General features: G+C 37.0%; 1 protein-coding gene across 3 annotated transcripts in view; it reads right to left on the bottom strand.

Annotated features, from left to right (window-relative positions):
- The window catches only part of BCKDHB (branched chain keto acid dehydrogenase E1 subunit beta), a 127,273-nt gene that overhangs the window by 72,915 nt on the left and 32,331 nt on the right, over positions 1-22,027 (bottom strand). For all 3 annotated transcript variants that reach the window (XM_075747567.1, XM_075747569.1, XM_075747570.1), the window contains exon 8: positions 20,912-21,022. In XM_075747567.1, coding sequence (XP_075603682.1) covers positions 20,912-21,022 — 111 coding nt within the window. The remainder of the gene's footprint in view (positions 1-20,911; positions 21,023-22,027) is intronic.

Here is a 22,027-nt window from a genome sequence, read left to right as displayed (position 1 = left end):
GAAGAAGGGAATATCAATAAGTTTCTAGCCACCAATAAACACCTGTGAAGACGTCTTTCAAGTGTGTGTGTGTGGAGAGAACCACTTTATTGACATTCTTCATATCAGCAACTGTCTTTTTCAAGTAAAACTTAAACAATCACATCAAAGAAGACCAGAGTATGTATGCTAAATCTGAAAGCTAGTGCATTTTATAATCTGAATAACTATTCTGAAAAACTATACCACAATTCTTAAAAAAAAAAATTCACTAACACTCCATAAGTGGGAGCTTCAGCATCTATGCATCCAGAATCTGCTTCATTTCTATTTCCTGAACCTAATTCCAGGTCTGATAGCACAAATTAATACAGCTCATCACAAGACAGCTGAATTCATTTCACTGCAGCTGTTGAACCCACTTATGCCTAGCATTCATTGGAATTAGCTTCTGAATTATTAACATGGACTACACAGGAAAGCATGAGGCAATACAATGGAAAGATCTGAGCAAAATAATCACTAAATAATTTAAGAAAAATATGAAGTAGACCAAGATGGCCAAATCAAAAATCCATGGAACCTATATTTGAGAGAGGCTTCCATTTCATGGAACTTTTCTACTATATTGTTGGGATTTTTGAATCATTAGCACAGAGTTATCACTCAGTAATTTGCCTGTAACTTTTTAATTTAAATTTCCATTAAAATACCTCAAAATGTGAAACAATATTTTCTATTTAACTAACAACTCTGTCGCTTCTACTACAATACCTTTATAGTTTAATCTTTTTGATGCATCTCACTCAATCCAGTAATTTGGATTTAACTTCTTTTTCCCCAGAAAAATGACTACAGTTGCAATGCTTGGTATAAAGGTAATTTGAGAGGTAATTGACATTACCTCTCAATATCAACTGATTAAGGTTACATCATACAGCTTCTGACTTTTTGTCACATACAATTCGTTCAGAAAACAGGAAAAGTAAAAATGGCAAATTTATATAGAATGAGTCATCACGTAAACAGAGGTTGAGATTCAGCAATCTTTCCTTTATAGATTAACTTGAGTTTTATAATCTATATTTTCAGGCAAATGCCACTATTAAAATCTTCCAGCATGTTCCATCAACATCTGTCTTGCATATCCAAGCTAAAACTAATAAGATTACATTACACTAAAATAAGAACTTCTCCCAATGCTCAAAGGCATTAAAAAGGTTAATCATGTGCCTTTTAGTTCTATTTGTACTCAACCAAATTCATTCTCCATTTCCATTAAGTGTAGTGGTCTTTGTGCACAAGTGACATGCTACTTAGAGCTATAGTAAGGCAATGACATTTGATGGGTTAGCACAGGACAATAAAGCAGTAACATATAAAGTGACCCAGAAACTGTCACAAAATACACACATTTTTTCATTGACGTCAGTGGAAGGCTCTTCAATGACAAACACCAAATCAAGCCTCATATTTGTGACAGACATTTCTTGACACACAATAGAGCTACATTTAATTGCTACATTCAATCTTTTAATATGTTAGCCCAAAAATCACTACTTATAGTGATTTTTAAATGTACACAAAAGAACATCTATTTATAGACCAAGAAATATATTTTACTTTTAAATAGCCTCTCGTGATGAGCTGAAAAAATTGTGAAAATAACCTGGGAAAAACAGCCTGCTTCCATTAACTGATACAATTCTTTTTCTTTTTTTTTTTTTTGTAGTGATCATCAGAGCATCAAAATGAGTCAGCAGCATGAACAAATTATCAGCATTAAGAGTTTAAAAATAATCCATATCTATTTAGCGTATACTCCTCAAAGAACCAATTCTTTGGTTTCTTGTATTCAACATGATACACAAACATTAGCATTTTTCACTTAGATCAACAGCTTAAAAGACATGTTGAACGCTTTACATGCTTATCAACTAAAAGACAGCAGTCATCTTTGTACGTGACAGAATAAATAATCAAAGCCCGTAAATCATTCACTTCAGAGTTCTGAATATTGCTGAATAATGAAGTCTTTGTTCCATCCTTTCTGCTTATTATGTTTTAGTAACATATCTGAGACAGAGTGTTTATTCTAACACACTTTGAAATGTGGTAGTCTTAGACGAAGCGTCACACAAAGATTTTTCTCCCAAATCACTAAGGCAGTTTTTATGTTTGATGGCAGATATGATGCAGACAGAAAACCACGAAGTTGGCGTAAGAACCATACAAGATGCAAATGAGCCCTTCTTGTCTGAAGCTTTGATTTCCTAACATAAAGTTATTGAATAACACTCGTTCCAAGTCAGAAATTAATTCTGCATCACTGTAATCATTGAAATGCCTGTAGAGATCTCCTCATTTGCATCCTCTATATATACAAGGACCAGAGAGAGAAGACATTAAATGCGGATCCCTAGAAATACCAAGGAGCTTTGCACATCTCAGAGCATGACAACAAAAGAAGCATAACCAAACTTGTCAAATGAGCAAAACTATTGACCAGAATGTCAATTCATTCTTGGAGAGCAGTAATTAGCAGAGCTGTAGATCTGTTACAGATCTTTACAAAACTTGGTTTGGCAGTAGAAGGGCCAGAGGGAAGACCAGTTACCCAGCACAGTAGGTGGTAGACAAAATGTGGTTGTTTACTAGTTCTCCCCATTTTCCTACTCTGAGCAACATTTGCATTTGCTTACAGAAAACCACTCTACATTCCCTTTCACAGAAGCTCATCAACTTACAGCTCAATAACAAAATCTGCATTCTCTCCTATTCTTTGGAGCTTTTTGCAGAAAGCTTTTCATGAGCAGGTTTATCACTGTTTCTAGATTTCTCAGGTAAAGTTTTCCAGAGTAAAATCATTTCAGTGTAATCATTTTAGAGAGAGACTGTTGCTCAGCCTTTGTTATCACTTATTTTCATCAAAGGGGAATTGATAAAGCAGATACTCAACAGCTAGCATGGAGAATTCAGAAAACTGGAAAAAGGGACTAAGTGGTTGTATTGTGGTGCCTTGAAGAAAATTAGAGAAAAGATCTAAATCTTTAAAAGCTACTGGAAACCCCAAACTATGAATGTATTTACATTAGACAACAGAGGAAAAAGGAGAGATTAATACATATTTTATAAATGGTAAGACCGTGGCACAAAGAAATTAAGTAACTTGCCAAATATCTTAAGTAGTATGTGGCAGAAAGGACTTCTCAGGTGCTTGACTAATGCAAATCACAATCTCTTCCTCTATACTCCTGCATTTCTAATGATGTTTAGTTATAAAAGCATTGAGTCTCTCAATTATATAATTTCAGATTGTTCAAAGTCTTTTATTTATTTAAAGATCAGCATTTCTGTATTACCACTAAGTATTTTATTTCTTTAGAAGTTTGCTGATGTATACAAGATTCATGATATTGTAAGAATGCATATGGTAAAAACTTAAAACTTCATCACAACAGCAATTTCCTCAGTACTTTGCTGAATCCTCAGCTTGCTCAATCATGTTGGTTCTGACATTAACGTAGGTGATCATGAAATACAGATGAAACTAATAAAGAATACAGGAGGGAGGGGGAATATGAGTCTTGACTTCTACTTTACAGTGACCTATATTTTGATCTTTTCTCAATATTGAAAAAAAAAAATGTATTTTATTACCATGTATTACAGGTCAGAAAACTACTTCACACTATGATGCTTTAAGTAAAACAAGTTACAATCTTAAATATCTGATAACTATTGAAGTCACAGGAAAAAAAATACAGCTAAATTTATCTTTTCTAATAAGCAAATTCCAATGTGATATTAAGTCATTTCTGAAATAAGAAAGGTTCCATATATTAGCTATTCAATTACTCCAAGTAATTGCCTCAAGAAAATCTCTACATTTCATTAGTGCAAGAAAACATACTTAGGTAAAACAACCAAGATCTTTAAGGTTTAACTTCAAAACAGCTACATCACTCATGATGATACTTTTTAAATCTAGAGACATACATAACCAGTAACATTTGCATTAACTACTTTATATACATTTTGATTGTCCAGTAGAAGGATAATTTACACTAGGTGACTAGGTAGACAGGTTACTTTAATAGATTTATTTTCTTTCACAAGAAAGTAAAACTATAAAACTAGATTAACACAAACTACTGACAGTATTTTTAAAATCTAAAAATCACATTTTCCTCTAGTCAATCCATTATTTAAAACATCATTAAGCTCTAAGCCAAAAAAAAGATAGCATAAAGAGATTTCTCTAATGTCAACAAAACACTGTAGCTGGTAATTAGAAATTAATTGTTTCCACATGCTTTTTAAAGCACCACATTTGTTGCTGTTTGCTATTGCAAATAGTTCAACACTAACAAATGGAAAACTAGAAGTCACATTGCTATGCTTAATAATACAAATTTCTTTTTTTCTCCTCAACTCTAACTCCATTGTCCCTGTAGGGAGAAAGAGGAGAAAAAAGAATCACACCTAAACTTATTAACGAAATTGAAGTTTCTAACAGAAATCGTTCAAAACTTTGAAAAAATTAATAATTCCACTTTTGCTTTTAGTGCTAAAATAATGAACCAGTTCACTGGTAAATGATAAAGATGCTGCTTACTCTGTAAATTCAAAATAGATTCCCCTTTTGCAGTAAAGCCATTTAAGCCCTTTTTCCTTAAGAAATTTGTGATCTTCCAAACACAGCACTATTGTGAACTTCAAAGTATAGGTAAATGCACCACAAATGCCAGAGATGATAATATAGTATAGATTAGTACACTTAGCAGTAATGTTTGACCACATGCCAAAAGAGTGGTTTTACAGTTTTGTCATTTGCAGACCAAGTAACTTAATAAAACTGGCAATACGGGGTTTTTAGCTGGATGGAGAAATCATAATGCACACTTACGGCATGAGCATTACACTGTAACCAAGCGGTTATAAATTACCACTTACTGTTTTTCTCATCTGAAAAGTCTGATTAGCATTCTCTGTAAACAATTGCAAGTCTTAAGCTACAAGACATAAACCAAAGAACAGTTCCAACTTACAGCACACCACATTGCTGATCTAAGTAATATGACGATAGTTTAAACAGAATATTGCTCAGGCAAGTGGATAAATACCTCACACACAGTTCAAATGGAACAAATGGATGCATGATCTTAAAATGGTATCATGGTAATCATTCATAATGCTGGCAGCCTCTTCTCTTCATGAAATTTAGGCTGAATGAACAATTCCCCTCACATCACCTGATTTTAAAAAGTGATAAAGATTACTCTAATGTTTAACAAGGTTATTTTAGATTGTTTCAGATTAAGACTTTCCAGTAATTTACTAATTCAATTTCTGGCTGCTTTTCTTCTTATATGTTATCTTTCATATTCTGTCTCAAAGAGAAGAGAAAACTGCCTGAACTAATTCCTCCTAAAGACTTATTTGTTGCAATTTAATTTTATAAATAAACATCTTATCATTTTAAATTGAATAAACTTGCAAAACAACCATGTAACACCAGCACCTCTAGTTCACAAGCCCACAATGTTGATTAACGGCAAAAGCATTTGCAGAGTAATCACATGGGTAGAAAAGTAGGGGAAGAAGAACGCTGTAAATGACAGAATACAGGAAACATATTTTGTGCTAAGATCTACCAAAAGCAAAGAGCACCTGATTTCCCTGCATGCTTAGCACTGTCGTGAAATTCATTATGCAGTAAGTAAAATCACAACACTTCCAGAACTATACAGATGGGTAGTTCTTAGTCAAGTCATAGACAGAAGGAGAGGACACAAAGAAAGAATATGACAACATTCTAGCACTGCCAATTGAATCTCCTGCTTTTTCTCAGATGCCACTAGTCCACCCTGCTTATCCTACCACTGTGGCCCAACTTCTTCCATTCTTCTCAAAATAATGATGACATATGCCACAGTTCTGAATACTTCCCTTCATTTGGCTCCTTCTTGTCCAGCATTTACAGCTTTAACTAGATTGTACTTCAAGTACAAAGGCTAGAAATTAATGGAACACATCCCTGACAATGGATACCTGAAAGAAGAGCGCAACAAGAGCAGTAGCAAAAATTGCAACAGTAATTCCTCCCATTCTTTGTCTTTGGAAGAGACAAAGACAACCACTAGAATCAAAGACTATTATTCTTTTCTTTCTTTCTCTCTCAGTGCCTAGAAGAAGAATCAAGTTGAACAACAGCAAAGCTTTCCTCTTTTTCAGCACGGAAAACAGAATACATTCAGGTGCCAATAATGAACAGGTACAACAACCTCCAGAGATCTCCAAATTTGCAAAGGAATATGAAGACATATTCCTAAGACATTCCATACTCTTAGTCATTTTAGAGAACTATTAAAACACTGAGTTTAAGGTGAATATAAGAGCCGTACCAGGTGAGTAGAGGTATTAAAACAGCAATGACACCTATCAAAGCTATGCTGTCACCTAGGCAAAGTTGAGGTGGGTTTAATGAAAGTCAATAGGTAAAACACTCAAAGTGAAAAAGGGAGCAAGGTGACTGATACACTGTTAAATGTGCTGCTGTGTATGAAAATGCTAGTGCAATAGTTCTCTAACTGTACCTACTGAACAGTCAATTAAACCATTTAAATAATACAAGCCTACATTTCCTATGCAATGTTATACAATTCATCTACAGACAGATGTCTGAATAAAATGAAGCAGTAGTGTAATCTCATTATACCTATAATTTCATTACATGAGGAAATGTAGCACAAGCCTCTAACACATACTCGTCTCTGTTTTGGAACCATTTTTTTCCATATCCCTAAATTCCTTCCACGAGAGCTTTTCCTCCAGGTGTTGGATGACATCTTTTTTTTTCTTTTTTTTTTCCTGCTCCATCCTTAGTTTCACTTTTTACACTGCTTTGCTTCAATACACTCCCAACCTTGCTTTAGCTTCACTTTTTTCCATGTAGGTACAAATGCCGTAAGTAAATGTAGAGGACTATACAGGTATTTTATTATAATTGCAGGTTCCAGCAATGCCAGTCACAGTCATTATACCCCACCAAAAAGTAATATAAAGCAATCACAGGCTTCCCAACCATGAAGCTAACAATTCTCCACCCAGTAAATCAAACGTCTACAAGTGGTAGCCATAATCCGTGAGCACTGGCCAATGTAGTTAAGTAAGCCAATTCAGTCTCGCTGTTCTACCACAACTCATTATGATTGCTATGGGTAAGATAACAAACAGCTCAGCCAGTAGGTTAGACCATACTTTGAGATACGGATGAATAACTTTAGCAAATGTAACACCCCAAGCAAAATCTCCACAAAGAACAAAGAGAGAAAAAGAAAAAAACAGCTTTAGGTTGACACTCAATATGGAAAAGTCTGAGCAATTAAACTCTGGCAAATTTATATGGAACTGAATTTTTTATATGTCTTTTAGAGAGTTTTAAGTACAGACAGAGCTACTACATTCCCTTTTAATTAAAAAAATCGATATGCAATTGAGCTGGGAGCAAAATTTCAAGCAGAACAGACTAAGAGCAAAAGGTAAGATATGTCCCTTGAAATTCTGTCCTGTATTATCTGCAAAAGGATATTCTGCACAACAAGCAGCTTCTTAGTTCTGTAGGCTTAGCTCAATATAACAACTGAAATTAAGTCACAGACAAGGAGGAAAAAAATTGCTAAAATATTCTGTTGAAATGTAGTATCACAGAAAAATGTATAATTAATTTTTTTTTATTTTATTATTTGCATTTATGTTTAAAAAAGTCTTCAGAATGTTCTGAGATATACACATCAGTTTAAGATTCTCTAAAATGTACATCAAATGAAACAATTTCTGAATACAAGTAGTAACAGTTTTAAATATCAAAAGCATATTTTGCAAACATAAAGAACTAGGAAAAAAATTAGTCTGATTTGTTTCTGGGGAGGAAAAAAAAAATCTAGAATAGTTTTTTCCATGTGTTAAACCACTATATAGTCATGCAATACTTAAAGTCCATGCATCTCATTCTAGGACATTTTTCATGACATTACAGGACAGCAGGCAGGACAGCAGGTTTTTTTGCTTTCCTATATCCACACGCAAAAGTAAAGTGTCCACCAAGACAATGCAAATTCTGTCCTACTCTATCATATTTAAAGTGAACAATTGTCATAAATTTCAGGACAGTGCAAGTTACATACAAAGAACAAATAAGCAAATGGCAAGGTTTTCAGATTAGTTCTGTATCTATCTGATAAAAATAGTAATAAAGAACTTATTAAGGACATCAAACATTTCAACATGGTAAAGGTCTTACCGTGTGTCACAGCCTTCAAAAGGTGCATAACAAGAAAACATAACACAGGATAATACACAAAAAAATACTTGTTTTCTAACATTATGAGTCAATTAGGTAACCAAACATTCAGGATTTCACGCATTAATTCAGCTCACTAGATTTGCAGAGGGAAATAGTCAAACAGGCTAAAAAATTTCAAGAGACTTGGGGGATTTTAGGAGTATTCCATAGTAACTTAACAGAAAAAGTTACAGGAGAATATATTGAGTTTATTTAGAAGAAATCCTTCAATTTTGGTGAGCCTTGTTGTGTGGCAGACCAAAAATGAAAGCAGTCCATAAGTACAGGTTCTTTAGCGCAAAACGAAGATAGGAGGGAAGGTAAATGGTTTGTGCACTCCCATATTAGTAGCATTGGAAAAGGTAACAGCATAGTGAAAACTAAGTCTAATCAACATATCTATCAGGTCAGCATTTAGCCTGTAATCGTACCAGATACAGCTCTGAGACCTTTGGTAAATGAGTAAATATCTTAGCAAAAAACAAAGATCTTATTAAAAAAAAAAAAATTTAAAAAGCCAAATCAAACAACATTTACGTTTGGAAATCTCTGCAGTCTGCATAGTCTATACAGTCTATGTTTGCATTACAAGAATTTCAGACTGCCTTCACACAAAACTTATTATGAAAAGAAAAATACTTACAATAAACCAAATACAATGCATCACGCTGTTAATAAATGCATATGCTATACACAATAATCCAATGAAAAGCAGATTAAATCTTAGCATCACAAATGTCAACATTATCTTAAAAATTACAAAATTATTGCGGAAATACTTAAAACTACATTCTCTCAGGGTAAAGGTTAATAATGCACAAATAATAAGAATCTATGGCATGAGAATCCTAAAATATAGTTCAAAAAAGTAGCTGGCTCAACTAAGTGATATTAGCAGGATAAATAACTACAGACATTTAAAGAAAGGCAATACTGTAGAGAAGTAATAATTATCTCTATGGAAGAATGATTCATATATGATTACCATCGCAGAACTTCATCCCAACTTTCATTAGAATTCAATCAGCACCAGTTGCAATGGAAAAAAACTAAAAACACATATTGAAGCTATAAAATAGCTTCTAACTATAGACTATGCACCACTACTCATTTATTTGCTGGAGTGCCTTTAAATTTGAAGCTTGTAATATGGAATGTGGGCAAAAGGGAAAAGGTTTTATGAGGAATTCATGGACCGTATCATCAGCACTATACTCATCAATGTTAACAGAAACTACACACAAATGCCTTTTCTCTATTTAATCAAGGTTTTCAATAGTCAGACTCTTTTTCAAGTACCATTTATCAATACATACATCAAAATCAGACACAGGAATTTAAAGATTGAGAACCATTTTTACTTTGGGAGGCAGAAAGGAGAAAACAAATGCCTCAGCGCTGAGGTACTTCCCTGAAACAACAAGGTGCATAGGAACAAACAACAAGGCTTCCATTCAAAGCTGTCTTGAAATATAGAAGAGCAAAAGATGTGAATAACTGGTTTCTAAAATGTTTATATATATTCTCATCACTTTAAAACGACTGCCTGCTAGCACAGTTCCAGTGTTCTGCTTCTGGAAGCCAAGCAACAGCCAACAGCATACTTTAGCAGCCTGAAACTACAAGACCAAAAGACACAAGTTTCTTATGGAAACAGTGACAAAGTTAACTGTCATCATGCAAGCAGTACAACTTTAATCACATTTTATAGGTGTGAGATCCATTCAGTAAGAAATCAAAGGAGCAACATGTAAAAAAATGGCAAAAGATCAAGAACAGATGGCCAAGAAACATAAATATGATCCCACGATACCTGCATTACAATTGTACAGTTCAATTGTACAGTTCAATGCCTCGTGAGTGCAGTTAATATATAAAAAACCCACATCAGCCTCACTGGTCTTGATTTTCCTTTATTCACAGTCCAATTAGATGAAGTAAACTTAAAGTAATGGGAAACACAAGCTGATAGACCAATAGGTCTGCCAGGACATGATACCTATTAAATACAGGGCACCAGGGATCTACTACTGACAATTATTCAGTCACTTTGATGGCAATGGCAATGCCACCTATGCATTAAGGAGAAAGTTCTAGTGCACACTGATGAAATGGCTCCCATCAAATAGCCTCGATGGAAAACAGGCAGAGAGTTTGCCCTAACCTGCTCCCCAGCACTATGTTACCCACTGGTTCCCACTGTCGCTGCTTTCTCTTTTGCTCAGATTTGCTCTTTCCAATGAAAGGGCAGATGTTTTTTTCAGCCTGCCAAGCATTTATGCCGATCTCCAAGGGGAGGTCTGCAGAACCTTTCCTATGGAAGAGCAAAGCACCACCAAGTGCCCAGAAGAACATACACCCCCTTCACTTGTCTGTAGTACAGTATCCTAAAGAAGCAAGTTCAGAATTACTATCATTGATAATGTCAATCCATAAACTATGTTTCTGCAAAGACACCTTTTTTTTTTTTTTCAAAATTCATGGTTATCCAGGCTCACAGTAACCCACAAGCCCTTAATACTGCAGTTCAGTTTACAGTGCTTTTATTACTAAGTCATGAAGGCATAATTCTCAGCATTTCTTTGCACTACAGTAGCAACAGTTTGAAGAAAATTAGGATATGACTAATTAGGTAATAAATGCAAATCATCATTATGCGTGGCAAATACTTGCCTTCTAAATAATACAAAAGCACAAAAATGTCCATTTGCAAATTTTCACTTGCAAAAGTGAAAAGGGCAGATTGATACTAATCAATTTAAAGTTTAAATAACATGCTCAGCTCAATTCAGGGTGAATAAAATACAGTAATTTGCACAATCCCTTAAGAGTATTTAATCCTGAGCTAGATTTCCCACTTGCAGTAACACATGCATTTTAATATAAAAAACACTACAACCACAAAATTTTACCCTGAATGTGACCAGTAAAGCACTGGGAAGCGTGCCATTGGCTGTTTAATCAATACCACACCACCCAAAAGATCACAGACAGAAAAATCCACACAGTCTAATCTCTCCAAAGCTTCCAAGCAAATCTGTTACGTACAATGAAGGGAAAAAAAGTTTTGTCTGAAAACTTAATTTCTGAAAGGGGAAAAAAAGTGTCTTTAAACAGCTTTGTAGGTTATAAAGTAGCAAATTTTATAGATATTTCATATATGTCTCATGTTTCAGTTTCTTGAGTCGCACCCTTCATGATAGGTTAGCCTTCCAATAACAACACAGCTGATCAATCAAGTAGTAGGAAAGTGTTACCTGCCGGGATAGGAACAGACATCTTTGCTGTGGCTGCACTAAATGCAGATGTCTGCATGCATATGCAGCAGCTGGAGAGTCAGAAGAGCATGGTCAAGGCAGAGATTTTGTCATCAGCAATGTACGTTGAGAAGCACGTTAATTTCATATGTTCGTGTTTACAGCTGAAGGTGTAAAGGGGAGAGATTACTCCTGATCCCAGCTCCTTCATACACGAATTAAACACACAGACATAGGATGGTGATGTGCGAATAAGCACAGGGAATGCATTCTCCCTCAAAAAAAAAAAAAGTAATCCTCTCTACGGACAGCTAACTACTCGCTCTTTGAATCATAACCGCTGCATCACTCATACTCCAGCCCTGGGGAATAAAGCAAGAGCTTTAGTCAGAAATCAGTGAAGATTGTCAAAGTAAACAAGAGTCTTACGACATTTTTCACTGGCCCATGAAATGACACAGTGCTTTGAGAATGTATATATAGACAAGAGGCTCAGTAATTTAAAGACAGCCTTTGCTGTTACATTTCCTAAGGAAGCAGCAAAGGCAGCACATACTCTTTAAACAAGCCTGTGTCACTTTTCTAACATAAGATGACACAACTTTTCATGCTGATCTATTCAGCTACGTACTGGGAGTTGATGTTGGGTTCACTTTCAATCCTCTAGAGGTAAAGCGCAAAGAATTAGCTTAGGAAGTGTGGGTTGGATGAGTGGACAGCGAGGTGGACTGATAACAGGCTGAATGGCAGGGCTCAGAGGGCTGTGATAAGCAGTACAGAGCCTACTTGGAGGCCTGTAGCTATCTGTGTGCCCCAGGGGTCAGTACTGGGTCCAGTCTTATTCAACATATTCATCAATGACCTGGAGGAGGGGACAGAGTGTACCCTCAGCAAGTTTGCTGACCACAGAAAACTGGGAGGAGTGGCTGACACAGCAGAAGGCTGTGCTGCCATTCAGCAAGACCTGGACAGGTTAGAGAGGTGGGCGGAAAGGAACCATATGAAATTCAACAAGGGCAAGTGTAAGGTCCTGCACCTAGGGAAGAACAACCCCAGGTACCAGTACAGGTTAGGCGTTGACCTGCTGGGAAGTAGCTCTGCAGAGAAGGGCCTGGGAGTCCTGATGGACAACAAGCTCTCCGTGAGCCAGCAATGTGCCCTCATGGCCAAGAAGGCCAGTGGTATCCTGGGGTGCACTAAGAGCACGGCCAGCAGCTGGAGGGAGGGTATCCTCCCCCTCTACTCTGCCCTGGTGAGGCCACATCTGGAGTTCTGTGTCCAGTTCGGGGCTCCCTAGTTCAAGAAAGACAGGAAACTACTGTAGAGAGTCCAGCAGAAGGCTACAAGGATGATCAGGGGACTGGAGCATCTCTCGTATGAGGAAAGTCTGAGGGAGCTGGGTCTGTTTAGTCTGGAGAAGAGAAGACTGAGAGGGGATCTTATCAACACTTATAAATATCTAAAGGGTGGATGTCTAGAGGATGGGGCCAGACTCTTCTCAGTGATGCCCAGTGACAGGACAAGGGTCAACGGGCACAAACTGGAACACAGGAAGTTCCATCTGAACATGAGAAAACACTTCCTTACCCTGAGGGTGACCGAGCACTGGAACAGGCTGCCCAGAGAGGTTGTGGAGTCTCCTCTGTAGTTATTTAAAACCTGCCTGGAGGCGATCCTGTACAACCTGCTCTGGGTGATCCTGCTCTAGCAGGGGGGTTGCACTAGATGATCTCAAGAGGTCCCTTTCAACCCCTACCATTCTGTGATTCCGTAATTGCATCATGTCTCATTCAGAAGCACTCTACTGGAGCTCTATGCATGTACAAGCTGTACAATCAATTCCATTTTCTTGTGAAAGGCTTTAGAAAGATTATAGATCGGTGTGTGTTTTAATGTATATAAAATTCTTTCCATGCTCAATAAAAGTAAACTGTTGATGGACTTTCCTTGCAAAAGACTTGCTTCCACCTCTGTCAGGGAAATCTCCATCTTCTATCATGAAAAAGGAATTATAAACAAAACCATTTTTCTTCCTTTTAGGAACAGATCTATAAATAAGGACAGCTGTAGGACACTACCAGGATCTTGCATTTCTTCCACACAACTGAAGTGGCTATGGTGACTGAGCAAAAAATGTCATAAAAAGTTTTTTAAACTTGCTGAAGTCAACAACCTAAAATAACTACACGTAACCACCCAGGCATCTCACAGTACATCACATCACACTGCAATATTATGTAGAGACAGCAAAATGCACCATGACATGGGTACAAAAGCAGATCGCAAAGACAGGAAGTGGGGACACTTGTTGCATCAAGTCTGCAGTGGATCCAGGCTTCTCACCTAAGGGATGATGAAAGGCTTACTAAGAACATAAACACACAGCTCATACATACAGCCCTTTAGGATGCACTGCCTAAGCAACCACAACAAATTATATCCTCCAGAGGCTGAAGAGTGCTTTGAGCATGCTGATAATCTGCTAAAATTGAACCGATAGCAAAGTAGCATGGCCCTGGGGACAAAAGCTTATGAGCTACTCAGCTCTTCAATTAGAGATGGTGGTAAAGGCACATGCTCAAGAGGAGCAAGACCTGGATTCAATGCCTTGTCAGCATACAGGTTCTCCAATCCAATCTTCCATCTCACTGGGGTGTGACCTTGTTAGCAAATTATAGGATAAACTGGGAGATCAGCCTGCTCATATTCTATTGCTGTTATTACCATAAATTGCACAGAATAAGCACCAGGCAACAGTAAGAGAGAAAACAAAAGGGAATGTGATCATTCCTGTAAGGAGGGCACTCTCCAAAAGGAAAAGATCCCGGGTTCCAATCTTTGTGTGCTGTGTTTTATTAGTGATCATGACATACCAGCACAACAGCTCAAACCTAAGCATATAACCAGAAAATAAGTGATATATTAAAAAAAGTCCTTGCCATCATCAAAAGAAAACGAAAACTCAAGTTTTGTAAAAAAAGTTTCTCTGGTACAAAGACTTCATAAAATTCAGAAAAATAATCACTTCAGAAGTTAGTTTTCTAAGCACATGAAAACTCAGGTAATAAAGCTCAGAAGACACATCACATCGAGCTTTCACAGCATGGAGCCTATCACATAACACATGCACAGAATTCACAATGTCAGCAGTTTGAAAGATGTTCAAAATGACAAATTCCGATTGAATATAGACAACTGAGGAATATACTACATTTTATGTAGTTTAACATTTTTGCCTCTCCAGATTTCTGTGAAAAGCAATAAAGTATAAAATACAAGCTCTAAAGTAACTAAAGTGACTGAAAATATTTCCTGCATGTCTTTTTAAGCTGTCAGCCTGTAAAATCAATGATTTCTCTTGATCCAGAACAGGAATGTTATTTTTTTTTAAGAATGCTAAAGAATCTTGAAACAGGCCAGATCAATTTCCAGGGACAAGGTACTGTTGGTATCTATTGCCTTTAAGTGAGGAAGGACATCTTTCTTTCACAAGAAGCTTGTCCAAGTTAAATAGTAATGAAGCCTTATGTAAAAAATATATATATTCATATAAATATAGACACACACAGATTCTTTGCTTTTATTCTAGCAAAGAAATGTTAGATATTTTTTTAAACAGGTCAACTACTAATGTCCTTTCTGTCAGCAGTAGGTGTCATCTCAGGTATACAATGAGGGTGCAATTTATCTCACCTGACTTTACACTACACTCATCGATCAGGACTCCCTTAGCTTTTTTTAAAAAAAACACAAAAAAAACCAAAAAAAACCACCAAAAAAACTCCCACCACTTTTAAACCAAGACATTTCTAGAGGCCAGTTTGTCTCCTCCCAAAATAGGCTGCTGAAACAGCTGGGATGAATGACCCTCAAGAGATATCCTTTCTCTAGAATAGCTCTATGAGCTACTGTAACTAGCTCAAACTTCAATACTCAGACATCTGAAGACTGACAAAAGAAAAATCTAGCCCCCGTTTGCACGTTTACCCATCCCAGGAATTGAAATGACGAGAAGGTTTCAATTACTGCTGGGACCCATTCAAAGCCATAGCAGTCTGCTCCAGGCAGGCACACCCTTGTCTCTTTCTCATGCAGATGACAAATGCTAACCTATTTCAAAACGTAACATAATCTCCAAATCTTAAAAATGCAAAGAAACTATCAGTAAAATTAGGCAGCAATTTTTATTTATGTTCACTATTTTTATTATTTATGTTTATTTATGTTTCACTCAGAGCTATATATTCATAAACATACTCGTAGGAGCAATGCAAAGTCAAAGCAGGGGCTTAACTTGGTTAAAAAGAGGCCTCTGGTGGCAGTTGTGAAGTATAACTTCTCATATTTTATGAAATATGTATTCTGATGACATAATTTTCAATATACAAACAGCTACAGAAAGGAGACTAAGCAGTTAGATTTGCAGTGAAAATTCTGACATATTACTGCTCATCTCCAAAGCACTAACCATTTCAGCCCATCCTTCTTCATGCCTACACCACAATTGTCAAATTAGGCTTAAAGTTGCATATATTTCCAGTTAAGTAAAGCATCTCATGTTTAAATAGCAGCATTGAAAACTTCAGTGTTGAAGTTATTTCCTTGCTAAAGATATCAACAATTAAGTTAAGGTTATGAGGCCAGATCATTCCCCAACACCAACCATGAAGGCTCCTTGATTTTGTTTAAAAATTACATAGACTGGCAAGGAAAATTCACAGAAATATTTCTATATAAAAATGCATCATTTCTTGGCTTAGCGTAAGAATAAAATAAGCCTGCAGAGTAAAACATATTAGACTGGCAAATGCATACAACTTCTGTAAAATTCAATTCCTTTATTAAATCTTCATGACCCTGACCCATATGGAACGCAGGGAACCCAAACGTCAGGCGCATGATTAGGAACAATCACACAGCCTACAAGAAGCTAGATAAGGCTCCCTGCCTTCTAGAAAGAGCTAGAAGACTGGAGAATCATACTAACGTGGAGAATTTTAACAGGTATGTTAAGGTTGGTATGAAAGACATGTGAACATGCATGTGCAGGGCCTGAATGCAGCAGCAGGCCAAGGACTAAAATAACAGGACTAAAACCACAAAGAACAACATTCCCAGCAGTAAAATGGACATCAAAACCCAAACTCCTGCTCTCTGATAAGATTGCAGCACAGAATCCCATCAACAGAGGATTGTGTATCCAAGCACCAGAACGGCAATAAGGTTGCAGTGTATCACATGCACCATTCTTTACCTCTGTGTCCAGCAGGACAAGGAGATGACAAACACATTTCAAATACATATGTAAGACAAGGAAAAACAAAAAAACTTGGCCTGAGATTTATGGAGGCTGACATAAGTAATAGCCTGAGGCAAAGGGCAGACTCTAACAGCTGATGATTTGCTTATTGGTTGGACTGGAGTAAAAGCAATCCCATTATCATTTAAGACCCCACAAAGAGGACTTAAGCAGGCCAATAGACAGCTGAGGACTTTCTCTGGCATGGCCAACTCTTCTACCACTCTCTTGGTCCTTGACACTGGCATGTCTGGAAGGGAATAACAAGTGCCATCACCAGAATTGACCCTGTAGGCCACTGTCATCTACAACAGCTGCACCAAGCAGTTCCTCTTGGGATAAGGCTACAGCAAGCAGTTACAACTATTGTTTCCATAGAATCACAGAATGGTTTGGGTTGGTAGGGACTTTAAAGATCATCTAGTTTCAACCTCCCTTGCCAGGGGCAGGGACACCTTCTACTAAGACCAGGTTGCTCAAAGTCCCATCCAACATGGCCTTGAACACTTCACAGAGAAGAATTTCTTCCTAATATCTAATCTAAATCTACCCTCCTTCAGCTTAAAGCCATTACCCCTTGTCCTGTCACTACATGCCCTTGTAAACAGTCCCTCTCCAGCTTTCCTGTAGGTCCCCTTCAGGCACTGGAAGGCTGCTATAAGGTCTCCCTGGAGCCTTCTCCAGACGGAACAACCCCAACTTTCTCAGCCTGTCCTCACAGGAGAGGTGCTCCAGCCCTCTGATCAGCTTCGTGGCCCTCCTCTGGACTCGCTCCAACAGGACAATTTAACATTTCTCCCATCAGACTGGCCAGCCTGCAGTCATACTAATATAAGAGCAATGCAAGAAACATTTACTATTTGGTATTTATTATAATATAGCTGAACTTCCTAGCCAATGTGCACTATATTTCTCTAGAAATAACTCTCTTTTAATTCTTAATAGTAAATTCATTAACAGATTTAAAGCAACAGGTCTATCTGCTCCATCTTTTTATTTATGCCACAGTTACCTTAAAAGATATCCAAGATGGAACATAAGCTGAAAATCTTCATGGAATATCTGTTTTTAAAGATTTGAAAAACATTGTACAACTAAAGCTCTGCACATCCTATGCACAGCTGCATTTTTTCCTGATGGTGTTTCAGTGTAGGTCCAAATCAACGAAACAGACTTAAATGGTCTTTCAAAGAGAGGCTTTGTTTTCACAGAATGACAGCGCAAATTTTTAAAGAAGGAAGAAAAATTAACTAAAAAAAAGGAATAATCTTATTTGTACAGAAGGGATTGTAAAAGATTTATTACTGCCAAAGTTTCTCTTCATACTGATGACAACAACTCAACACATTTAATTTTTTACAGATAGAAAGTGCATCCAAGTAACATGAAATACACTGCAAACAAACACTGAAAACACTTCAGCTGAGAAGATCAAATTTATATGAAGCAGCACATAGCTATGTGTATAAGTACATAACTGGTTACACATCCACAACTGGACAATAGGACACTGCCAATAGCAGACGCCCAACATGGATCTTTCCTCCCATCTGCTCCATCCAGTCCCCCTGGCAATCCCTCAGACAAACATAACAGTAAAATTCATACTGTGGAGAAATACAAGCTTTGCCATAGAGTAGCAGGCCAATGGCTCGTCTTTCCCTTTGTCACACTTAATCTGTTTAATACTTTACCTGACCAAGAGCAAGCCCCTTACTGAGCAACTACAGAATGACAAAACACTTGTCTACGCAATTAAGATACTCCAAATACAGAGAGAGTCAGATAAGGAGGTGTGCCTGAACTGCCCTATTTAAACATCTGTACAATCTGACTTAGCTGTAGATATGACACCATATTGCCTTAAATTAGAATCTGCAGGCAGAGAAAGTACTTGATGGAATCACACTTTCTTCAAGCCTGTGGCTCTTCTCATCCCTATGGTTATCTTAACCCAGTACTCTACAGTTACAAGGCCTGAGTTAACTAAGCTGCTGACATCTCTCAAGTTTCAGAGTGATTTTATCAGCAGCATAAAATGAGCTAGGGTACAGAGATTGAATAAGGACTCAATGAGTTGTCAGCCATAGTCCTGCAGGACTGTGGACAAGCCCACTTAGGGAAACTCATAGCTCTAGTAGAAGCAGCAAGCATTCTGCTAACTCACACAACTTGTCCAAGCTTAAATCAAGGGAGCCATTACCATAAAGCGAGGGGCAAACCTTTGGCTGTGCTCTAATGGTTAATGCTGTAAATAATGCAAAGACAAAAACACTTGCAGAACCTTTCCGAGCATTGCAGTCCAAAAGCACGTTCACTGACGTTTGTACTGTTGGATGGCAGTCAGGTAGCAGCTCTTCTCTCATAGTTCTCAAGTAGCTTGACCAAAAATGGTTTCATGGAAGGGACTTCAAACTAGTTTTCATGAGGTAACTATGGAAAAGATCTGTCTCTAAGAATGCTCCCAAAGCAGCAATACTAACAATTTATTTTGCAGAATCTGTTTATTCATGTATTTATGATGTTAAAAGTACCTCATCACATGGGTAAGTGAAAAATGAAGGGGGAAAAAAAAAAAAAAAGGATTACAGGCACTGTTAATAATGCACACAAAAATTTGCTAATTCAAGACAACAGGAAAAAAAGTTAGATAACAACTGGGAGCAGGGAAATCAAGTTTTCCAGATACAAGTTTTTGCTTTAATGACCACCACTTTTTTTGGTGTGGTGTTTTTGTGTTGTTTTTTTTTTAATTTCTCAAATGGCATTTTTAAAAAGTGCACCTTGGGATTCTTTCTTACATTTACAAAGACTTGGGAAATACTCCCCCTTGCATTTCCTTTAAGGTCTTTCCTCCCAATAGCTCTTAGCTGCTGAAGAAAAAGCAGTACGGGGAGGGGAGGAAAGGTAAGCAAACCAAGGTATACGTAAGTAAAATATCCAATTCCCATGGTTTCTCAGTATATGGCAATTCAAATTACAGTTTCAGCTGTCCAGTGCTTCGAAAGAAATTCTTTGCAGAATCAAAGACTCCCAATAGAGCACACAAGGTATCCTGGGTTTTGGCTGGGATAGAGTTCATTCTCACAAGAAGCTGGGAGGGGACACAGCCAGGAGAGCTGACCCAAACTAGCCAAAGGCATATTCCATACCATATGATGTCATGCTCAGTATATAAGGGCAGGAGCTGGCCAGGAAGACGTTGCTGCTCGGGGACGGGCTGTGCATCGGGCTCCAGAGGTGAGCAAATTGCATTGCGTATCACCCACTTTGTACATTCTTCTATCAGTTATGTTGTTATTTTCCTCTTCCTTTGCTGTTCTAGTAAACTGTCTGTATCCCAACCCACATGTTTTACCCTTTTCTTCTGAATCTCCTCCCCATCCCACTGCGGGGGAAGCAGTAAGTGAGGGGCTGCATTGTGCTTACCTGCCAGCTGGGGCTACACCATGACACAAGAACTTCACAGTACCATGAATTTCAAACCAGATACCCTGAGAATTGTAAATGCTGCCTTTTCTCCCCAGCCCAAGACTTCATATACCTTAAATAAAAATATTTATTTCTAGAAATATGGATTTAAAAAAAAAACCTAAGGCAAATTATTGCAGATCTAAAACTAATAAAGATTTGGTGTAAAACAGTAAGAAAAAAAAAAAAAGATTTCCCCTGATCTTTTGAGTCCCAAAGACAGCAAAGATCATAGAAAGAGCCAGAAATCATGGAAAAGTAGTTTTCAAGCACAAATCTGATTAAATCCTGCCCTCTGATCAACCCCAAGAACATGTATTCTAACATTATTTTGAACCCTGAAACATAATTCTCTTTCAATGCTAAAGCAAATGTTTGGTCCATGTAATCTGCATTTACTCATCATATATGATACAGAACAATATATACAATATAGAGCAAAAATGTAGGCCTTTAAAAAAATTCAAGAACAAATACATCATTATTTGCATTTAAATTGTTATTAGTGGGATATTTGGGTTTGTTGTGGTTTTAAATTAACATGCATCATTTCCTTACCTTGCAAACGGTCTCTGTATCCCAGGGTAAGATCGTCCTCAGATCAATCACTTCACAGGACACACCAAGCTTTTCTTGAGCCATTGCTGCCACTTCTTTGATCACATGTACCTGAAAAGGCAATGCATTATCACCAAGGAAACATTTTGTTTCTGTTTAAGATGTTCTAAATTACGCATACTAAATACAAGCAGTGATTTAACATACTACTTGCATGTTTAGCAGAAACCTTTTTATTCAATCATCTAATAAGCATTTATTACTCAGTTCATTCTTCTTATTTACTGCTTACATTATTCCTAGTATTTTAGCAGCACTTCAGAAACTAACTTCGATGAAGAATCAATGAAAACAAAACTGTTGTTTTCTAGAAAACTATCTTTTAGTGAACAGTATCAGGCCTCAGTATTTTATATTTATAGTCAATTTGGGGGTTAGGATAAGGTTTTTTTAGGACTGTAACTAAGCTAAGACCCAAATATATCAGAATAATGTATTTTCATGTAGCAGTCACATGAAATTCTGCAAGTAGCATTACGTACATTCAAAAATAGCCCTAGTAACTACACTTACTACAATTTACTGACAGAGTAATAGATTACCAAGTAACCATCTCCAAAGCATTATCTTATGAACAGTTAGGAGAGATAGTAAGTACCACATAAAAAAAATACCTATAAATATCCAGTCCTGACCCCCACACTCAAAGCATATTAGCACTAATATGACAATATGACCATTCACTGGTCTTCCAACATACTTTAATACCAACATTACAAAAGTTGCATTATCTGATTATTATAATTAACATTTTATTAAAACAAAAAAGTATTCCCCCCTAGCAAGAGGCTTGTACTGAATTAGAATACACGTTATTCACTATCCACCAGTCAAGGAATGTATTAGCAGCATGTATAAGTGCGTCAAAGTAGATGTAAACCAATCCACATCTATTAGCATCCTTTTCATAAGGTATGTTATGAACAGAAAAGAAAGCAATATTACATACACTCAAAACTGTATCTTGACATTATGTTATACAACACTTTTAAACAAAACATATTGTAAGCATGTAAGGCTTCCCTAAAACAAACATTAGCAGGCAAATGCTCCAAC

This window comes from Balearica regulorum, chromosome 3, assembly GCF_011004875.1.
Source record: "Balearica regulorum gibbericeps isolate bBalReg1 chromosome 3, bBalReg1.pri, whole genome shotgun sequence".
NCBI lineage: Eukaryota > Metazoa > Chordata > Aves > Gruiformes > Gruidae > Balearica > Balearica regulorum.
The sequence above is the reverse complement of the archived record's forward strand: the minus strand, read 5'-3'. Positions and strand labels throughout refer to the sequence as shown.